At 37.1% G+C, this 9,226-nt stretch overlaps 1 protein-coding gene across 3 annotated transcripts in view; it reads right to left on the bottom strand.

Annotated features, from left to right (window-relative positions):
- Window positions 1-3,919: 3,919 nt before the first annotated feature.
- nfia (nuclear factor I/A) overlaps window positions 3,920-9,226 on the bottom strand; it is a 118,445-nt gene continuing 113,138 nt past the window's right edge. For all 3 annotated transcript variants that reach the window (XM_053512846.1, XM_053512848.1, XM_053512849.1), the window contains one exon: window positions 3,920-8,332. In XM_053512846.1, coding sequence (XP_053368821.1) covers window positions 8,318-8,332 — 15 coding nt within the window. In that variant the 3' untranslated portion in view covers window positions 3,920-8,317. The remainder of the gene's footprint in view (window positions 8,333-9,226) is intronic.

The following is a 9,226-nucleotide window of genomic DNA, read 5'->3' as shown; positions in this document are numbered from 1 at the left end:
TTCAGTTGATGTTGTTGCATAGGGAATGCACATCTTGCTTCCAGTAAGTCAGTGGATGAATGTGATCATCACAGTAAGGGGCTGAGAGAGAGAAAGTGAAAGAAACACAGAAGAAGGAAAAGAAAGAAAGGAAAAATGGCACTATATAGACAAAAAAACAAGTAGTTAAATAAGCAGTCCATATGTATCATGTGACTCAGAATTAAAGAGCACATGTAGGATCAGCTTCCTCTAATCCGTACAGATTCGACAGGCTACATCAAGATATGGCAGACCGAGAACTGATTCCACATTAAACGATTCACATGACTCCAGGACAAAAGAAAAGAAAGAGTAGTCAGCCACACAGATTTAACACAGAACTACAAAGGATTTAAATCCGTGTAGATACCTACAGTATAACATGACATGACCAAGACTGGGTGCTAGAAATGACAGTTTCTCTTCAGCAAGTGTAATAGAGGCACAAGGTTTCATTTGATTTCTTTTTTTTTTGTAATCACTAACTGAAATTTTGATTACTTAGTAAAAGGCAAATGACAAGTTTAGGGAGGGTGAAGATAAAGATGAAGGATGCGTGGAGATGGCTGGAGAACAGCGGTGTAGCATCACACATCATTCCTCTACTTGGCCTCGTTCAGAGACGAGCAGGATTGTCTTCATATGATCAGGCTCAGAGATCCAAAATTGCTAATGCTAATGATCAATCACACAGTCCAGAAGCCTATTTCCTGACTCTTGACTTACAGTGACAGTACACGATTCCACACAACATGGAGCTCATGTCTACATCCTGTCTGTGCTTCCACAAATTTAACAGCTGAACCATTATCTGCAATGCATAAGAGCGAATCAAAAAATGTACTAGCTCATGAATTGTGTAAAAAAGGATAAAGATAGATGTTTTTTCTCTGTGTTCGAACCAAATTCTTCCTTATCTACACACCTTGGTGAAAGTATTACTGTATATAGACACCAGGTGATGAAAGGTGAGAATTTCTTAATGTCCTTAAATGAGGTTCAGTACGTCATACTCAGTTCACTTGGCAGTTTAATGTTTATTTAAGTCTCACATCACTCATCCTTATTGTGATTGTTAAAGCATTCTGCATCACCATTTTTATGAATTTCAATCATAGGGGTGAAAATGATTTGTCACTCCAACAGTATCATCCTGCATCCTTGCACCTTGTTGGTGAAAAAGTGCTACAGTACCAGACACCTTGGCCACAAATCCTGCTATTATTACTTACAGTTACTAAACAAGTTACAGAACAAAAGTCACCACATAAACTGGAGCAGACAAAAAAATGTGTTCCTGCCATTCAAAAAAGACTTTTTTCAAGACATTCTGGTCTGGACTTTTGTACCATCTGCTAAACAGTCCGGAGACCCACCAGAGCACACTGTCCCTAGCACTGCACAAACCACACATTCTTCACTGAAGTTCTTTTGCCTCTAATAGAGCTGAACGACTCGTACAGCATTGATCCTCAGTCCACTGAGGCTAGCGCTCAACATCTTCAACAACATGGGGGAATCACTTATGTGATTTGGTTCTCTCCACAGCTTCAGGACATGATGCCTCATCAAATGAAACCATCTTCGGATCTTCCCTACACCCTGCCGATGCTGATGTAGTGTGTGTGTTTGTGTGTGTGGTTTCCATGGTGGTATGAGAGGGGAATGATAAAAAGGTGAAATCAACATATAGGAGAGTATACATGCGGTTGAAAAATAAATAAATAAAAAAATCAAATCTGTTCATTGGTTTGTTGGAAAAAAAAAGATTTTTTAAATATTTTTTTCTTCTAGTCATATTCATTAAGAGCTTCAGTAGGTGAGTACAGAGGATCATGCAGGTTATAGTCCATGGTTATTGAATATCAGTTACAGTCAAAGGGCTCTGGAACACAGCAAAGGCTATCGGTGTTAAGAGACAAAAAAATCCCAATAGTTACAAACTGTATTTGTTATCAATAAGAGCAATATAATACAGATTTTCACAGGCACTACAATTTTAAATGTATCAGTTAAATGCTGGTTTGCTTTAATTAGATTTTTTTTCCTTTACATTTTAACAGAAGTTTGAACTAAATAAAAAAAGTACATGACAAAAAGGTTAAACAAACGTAGATACCAAACATTGATTGGAATAGCGTTCATTTCACAAGTGCATAGTTCTCATGCAGATAAGACTGCTAGGTGGATCAGCAGGATCGCTCACGATGGTCTTGTTTCGAGTTATCTTCTGTCTTATCAACTGAGGTAGCACCAACAGTTTTAGTAGGGAGAAGGACGAAGCGCCTGGATTAGTCGAAAATGCGAATAAACTACCTGCCTCAGCTCAGCTTGATGCCCGATGTACAGGACTGCATCTATTTGTTTCCTTGTAGGTCCATATAAAAATGTTTATTCCTTAAACTACATTTTTGAGTTTATATATATATATATATATATATATATATATATATATATATACACTGTATATAAATAACCAGATCATATCATAATATCATACATGGAAATGGGTGGATATGATGTGAAAAAGTGTGTTAATCAGTGCTGATTGTCCAGCAGTAGAAAAGGATTGCACACACACATGCATTTATTCATGCCTGAAAATGTCCTCCAGGAAACTAAACAAGGTTGGGATTGCAGACCCTATCGGTTATCTTTTCTTGTTTGAATTTCTATTGTGACTAAATACCCTGATATTAATCAAATATAAAGCTAACCTCACAAGTTGTAATTTTTACTCAAAACCACCAGAAAATTATTTTCATAAAAGAATTCAAATATTCACAAGGAAACATTTAATCAAACTCATCACGAATGACTTTGTTTGCCGATGACCACGGGGAAGGCTCGTTTCATGTAACCTTCTCAAGGGGAAATGGGTTTCATGGGGAAAAGTGAACAGTCAAAGCGGGAGGCTAGAGTTTTGCTATGAACAATGCTGAGAAGATTTCTCTCGGGGTGCAGTTCAGCACAGCAAGGCTTTAATTTCCTCCCCTTCACAAATTTAACTGTAATAACTGGCACCTAACAATCAACTTGTGGCTGTGATTGGAAAGTGGAAATGTGTGCAGTGAAATACTGACCCCAAAAACACAGGCTTATGAAGAAGAGAACTATAACGTCAACATGCACACATCTGTTTTATATCTCATACAGTCTGTGGAATGAGAAACTGATTTGTGAGCTGAAATGTGCCACTGATGGAAATTATGTATGTGGGGATGCAGTTGTGGTGTGGTGAGGTGGTGATGGTAGGTTATAAAAACCAATCTGGACACTGGGGATTCAGAATCGGTGCTGTTTGGATTACTGTAATTATATCTTTAGTGCCCTTGATTTTAAAATGCGTGTAGCATTTTGGCAATGTAGTGTAGTGTGTTCGAACTTTTAGCTGGAAGCCAAGGCCTTGCTGTTGCTTAGATGTCACACTTCATTATTAAAGATTGTTATTCAACTAGTTGACAAAAAAAAAGAACCTTTGCTGAACAAAATGAAACCTGTTAATACTTTCTATTAAATGAGTAAAAATGCAATGCATACTCACTACAAATGAAAAGTGTGTATGTGAGTAGGATTGTGAGGGCTTACACACATAAACATGAAGTAATTCATAAAATAAAATGTCAGTTTTGCTTGAGAAATATTATATAATATTCATATATTCATATATATAACATTATATATTTCTATTATCATCATTATTATGCGCGCGTGTGTGTGTGGCTGAGCTAGGAAGAAGACCTGCAGCACTCTGTGGTGACATGGAGAGAATGCTTCTCAGCGTGGTGTGACTCCATGCTCGGTTAGCAGAGGTGGTTGAGACACAGAGAGGGAGGGGGAGAGAAAGAGAGAGAGAGAGAGAGAGAAAGAGATGGAGAGATGTTGAAGAGAAAAAGAATCATGTTGCATATCAAGCTGTTTATTTTCCTGCATGGAATGGTGAACACAAAAAGATGCCTAGATGCATTTATAATAGGGGCATCCTTTGGCTGTCTATGTCATTGTCTTCTGCCTAAAACTAGATTTAAAATGCCAAAAAACGCTCTTGTTTCTTACCAACATCCTCAGAATTACCTAAATTTAGCTTCATCAACACTGATGCAACAAAGAACCTTCAAAAGATACAGCAAGCATACTTGTAACATCCATTTACAATGGGGCTTTCACCTCAATACCTTATACTTTTTAAGTATAGGAAATACTCTATACCATCAAAAGAAGGAAAAAGTAAAGAAAAATGTCTTTAAATACATACAAAAAAAGGAAAGCAAAAAAAAGGACAAAAAATAACAAGGATAAATCAGGAAACAGGAAAGTTTTCAACTTAAATCCAGTTCCCCAGAGAATAAACAAACAAACAGAAACAGATCTATTAATGTGGCCTTATTACAAACGATGCAAAAATTCACAACACTAGTTTTTCCTCATTTAATCAATGTTACAAAAGTCCTGCATTATAAAATAGGGCAGCTTTAAAATCAGTGTAATTAATAAAACTATACAATATACAAACAACAGATCTCCCATACTCAGCTGTGTCCTAGTCCTAGCTCTCTTCTCAATTTCAATTAGATTTGTTCTTCTTCTCCCCAAAACTGTTTGTAACCCCCCTCCAAAAAAATAAAAAATAAACACACACAAAAAATGAACTAAATCTATACACACAACACAAAAACAAAACAGACTGCCCAAGCTATTGCTTTTATATTCTTTTTCTCTCTTTTTTATATTTCTTTAAAAAGGGTGCAATTTTGTCATTATCTTACACACACAGCCAGATATCCTGCTGATTAGATGCTTGGCTGCTTTAAACTAAACTAAGGTTCTGTGAGAAAAAAGAAAGAAAAAAAAATCTGTGCAATATTTTTTCCCTTTGCTTTTTTGAGCCCTGGTATTTATGTATGTATGTATGTATTTATTTATTTACTTGTAAATCCGCTAAACTTCTTTCATATTTAGTGCAGATAATTAAGGAAATAATGCCCAACTCATTAATAAAGGGTAGGCAAGAACAATAAAAAAAATAAAAATAAAAAACCCTGACACACAAATAAAAAATAATAGGAAAAAAAAAAAAAAGCACACAAACCACACACACGAGTGTAACCGATAAAACGCCATTTCAGACACTTGGAAAATTTCCTTGATATTTTTTTTTTTCTTAAATGATATATATGGAATAGACAAGAAAAAAAGATTAATATGGAAGATCAACATTTACATAAAATGGCCATTTTGTAATTTTTTAAATGCTTAAATGTCGAGTGTTGCAACATTGGAGAGGAAGTTTCCTTGTTTTAAGGCTTGCTTGTGACCAAAAGGATAAGAAAGAGGAAGCCTAATATGTGAATGGACATAAATTTTATGCACAAAGAAAGTAAAATACCCAATTTGTCAACCAGCCAGTCAAGTGCAACACTAACTTTGGTAAAAAAAAAAAAAAGAGGAAAAAAATAAAACAATGACATCTAAATGAGTGCAAGCATGTATTGCATATTAATTCCCTATATATATTTTTTCCTTATTTTACTGTTCTGGGAACAAAAACAGGAAGACTAAAAACAAGGTTGTTTCCATTTAGAAATAATTGCAGTAACATTCATAAATATCAATACACTAGCTAAAAAGGGCCTGGGTGTCAGAACTATAACAGCTACACTAATAAATGTTTAATTTCCTATCGACTACAGAACTAATGAGGGCCTGCGCATGATTAACACTGAGTCTTCTACAAGATATTGTATCACAAGGCCTGGGCTCACACATTGCTCCTCTTACTGTATTATTAGCACACATTCCTGCTATCTGCTTCACTCGCTCGTTCCCTGCACAGGAGCAGCAAGGTATAAAGATCAGAAACGTAAAAAGAGCTGCAACTTGTGAATCAACTCAGAACTAGACCATCACTCAAGGCACATTGATGAGGAGCAATAGTTTTTTTTTTTTATCTGAGAGGAGAAAGTGAGTTGCTCTCACAAGTAAATAAAGCAGAATGACTGTTTCAAAAAAGACAAGGGAGGCAGGGACAAAATAGAGAAAAGATGAGAAGCTAAGGAGAAGGATAAGAAGATGTGTTAGCTGGTTGATTGTGAGGACAGCAGTAAAAATACCCTACGTTTAAGGGGCCAAACAAAATACTCAATTTGGCAAGTGCCTGGAGTTGGGATTACAATAATGTGTCTTTAGTCACACTACTTTTACTACATAATCTAAAAATTTGTCACTAACACTAGAACATGCAGTTTTTTTTTCTTACTCTTCTAAGATTTGATCAACAGTGGATGAGTCAGGTGTAAGTGTATTTATTATATATGCACTATAGAAAACAAAAATCCAAAGTCAAATAAAGAATAACAGTTAAATCACATGCGAAGCAAATTAATTAAGAAAGGCTTCGCTGTGTGATTGCATTCATGTTTTGTCTGATCTTCACATTTGTATTTTTTTCTTTCTTATTTTGTTTAACACTTTCATAAAGGTTACAGAATATTTTTGTTGCGTCACCCCTCTGGGATCAACTACCAGTCTGTAGTCACAGAACAGGCACAAGAGCTTTCAGCTAAAGAAGAATAAGGACCATACTAAATGTAGAAAGGGTTAAAGAGTAAGAGTGCTGGGATTTGTCCATATAGAACAACCCCCCCAAAAATTATATATATATATATATATATATATATATATATATATAAACTGACCACATATTAGTGTTCGTATTCTAAGAGCGCTCATAACCAACCATTTCTGAAGCTGTTGATATGATCATATTTTTCTTATGTAACATCAAATGTATTTTGTCTGATGAGAAATTAAGAATACCTACCGCTACTACATTATGTTCTTCATGAAAATAAGTTAATTCACTTTTTGGAAACAAACTTGCACTGAAGTCTAATGTCGATGCATGGATGAAGTTGTCGAAATGTTTAAAATTGATTGTTTAAAATTCCTTAAAGGGATATTTGTTCTACAATACGAACAAATTTACAAAGATAAACAAATATAAAAAATAATAATAATAAGCACGTACAGCTCCCTTTATTTCTCACTAGGCTATTTGTTCTATTTTTGTACCCCAATATTTTAGAGTCCCAGAGGTGTGAATGGACTAAGAAGAAAAATATATATAGATATATACTTTTCAACAATTGCTGCAGTGATTTATCTATCAAAAGATATTTAACAATCTGACAGCTTACCAACAAAATTGCACTTTCCTCAATTCAAAATTCCATTTACCTCCAATTATGGTCGCCTTATGTCTTGCTAATGAATGGAAGCTCAGCCTTTCTATCTGCCCGATCTCTTTAAAAGCAGACTTTTACATGGGGTGCATTAGAAACAACTGAAATGACTCAAAAACACAAAAACAAACTATGAACGCATCTCCAAGATGGGAGACAATTTCTTTAAAAAAATCTCCCATATTAATTCTTCATTTTACAGCCTTCTGAGCTCATATCAAACATCATCATCTTCTCACATCCTGCCCCGAGACACAAACCAGGGGAATTTCTTCTCATAGTTGCCATTTCCAGGCACATAATGTCTGTTGGGCCGTGGGCATGGCGCTGAAGGTCTCGGCGGTGAAGATATGGATGAACAGTTCTGGTAAGAGCAGACTAGTGAGTTGAAAGAGGTTTTAGCTGGTGGAATATCTGATCCAAGTAAAACCTCTATAAGAAGTCCACAAGCAGAACTAGGGTTCTACCCGAAAACCGCCAAATCCGCCAGATCCTGCCAAACACAGGGGGAGAGGAGCACGGGGCGCGCCAGTCCAGGATGATCAAATCACGTAGCCAATACGTGAAACTGTAACAAATTCAGGAATTAGTGATAAAGAGATTCGGCTCTCGATGAGATTGGGAACTGTCATGGACTGAAGGAAGCTCTTTGATTGCGTCACATTATGTTTTCCTTATCTGGTCAAACCAAAAAAATTAAAAATAAAAATTCATGCAAGTTTCCAAGTAAATCAGATCTCTCCAATTTCAAGCCTAATCTCCCGAAGAGAAAAGAGCTGGACAGTTACTATATATGAATATAGGAGTAGAAACCATACATCTGGAGGAATATATAAGGTATATACAGATACTGAGTATGTTTGTTGTAAGCTTGTTGAGTTGATTTGTTCGGATTTGTTGTGGGTTCTGCTGTAGCCATGCTGCGGGTATGTGGGCATTGAGGGCGGCGGGCAGATCCTGGCGCGTCACACCGATGGGCACATTTGAAGGTCACACTCAGGGGAGGCAGGGAGGGGCATTTGAGCTCGGGAGGGGCCAGTCTGAATCTGGAGTCCTTAGCCCAGGTACCACTGCACATAAAGGAGAGAAAAGCAACAGTCAGTACAAAGACAAAGACATACTGTTTGAAGGTGAAAGTGGAATTTAGTTTTATCAGTGGTTCATCTACCTCCACCTCTACAGTGGTTCATCAACATTCAACCACAGAACTATTGAGTCACTCTACGCTGGTCACTTAGCAGGTGTATAGCCTATAGCTGTATATTCTTTACGTGATAGAATCATCTAAGAACTTTAAACTTTTGTCTGGAATCTTTAGGCCTGTCTCAGCTCACCTGTCGGTGCTCACCTGTTTATTCTCTTGCCCTCTGTATCCAGCTGTTCTGTCCTTCATTTTCTTTTCTGTTTTTTTTCACTCCTCTCATTAGCTCTTCCCTTTACTATTCTCTTCGTGTCATTTCCTCCCCTCTCCTCCTCTTCTTTCTTTCATCTCCTCTCCTTTCTTTTTTTCTGATCCTCATTCCCTCTTCACTCCTCTATTCTCTTTCCTTTTCTTGTTACCTAATTCATTTTGTCTTAATTCATTTCTCTTCCTTTCCTTTTTCCTCTTCTCTGTTTTGCACTGCCTTCTGCCCTGAGCTCCTTCAGCCTGAGTCCTCAGCAGAAGCAGGAAGTAACCTGTTTCATGAGCACCAGTGGAGTTTAGTGTCCAGCTCTCCGCTCTCTCTAATCCTTCAGAGAAATGGGCTTATTGATCGCCCCGCTCTATTGTTCATGTTTCCAGGGAGTGAGCAAAGTGCCCTCCCCTCCTTCTCCCTCATACTCCCTCTTTCCGATCTCCTGTCCCCTCCCGTCTTCCTCCAAGTTCAAGTTCATCCTGGTGTTACATCATGTCTGGTTGCCAAGGACGACCAGACACCCATATACGTGACTATCATTAACATCTCTGTAGCTCTTCCTACACT

This window comes from Clarias gariepinus, chromosome 15 (genome assembly GCF_024256425.1).
Source record: "Clarias gariepinus isolate MV-2021 ecotype Netherlands chromosome 15, CGAR_prim_01v2, whole genome shotgun sequence".
NCBI classification, from domain to species: Eukaryota; Metazoa; Chordata; class Actinopteri; order Siluriformes; family Clariidae; genus Clarias; species Clarias gariepinus.
The sequence above is the reverse complement of the archived record's forward strand: the minus strand, read 5'-3'. Positions and strand labels throughout refer to the sequence as shown.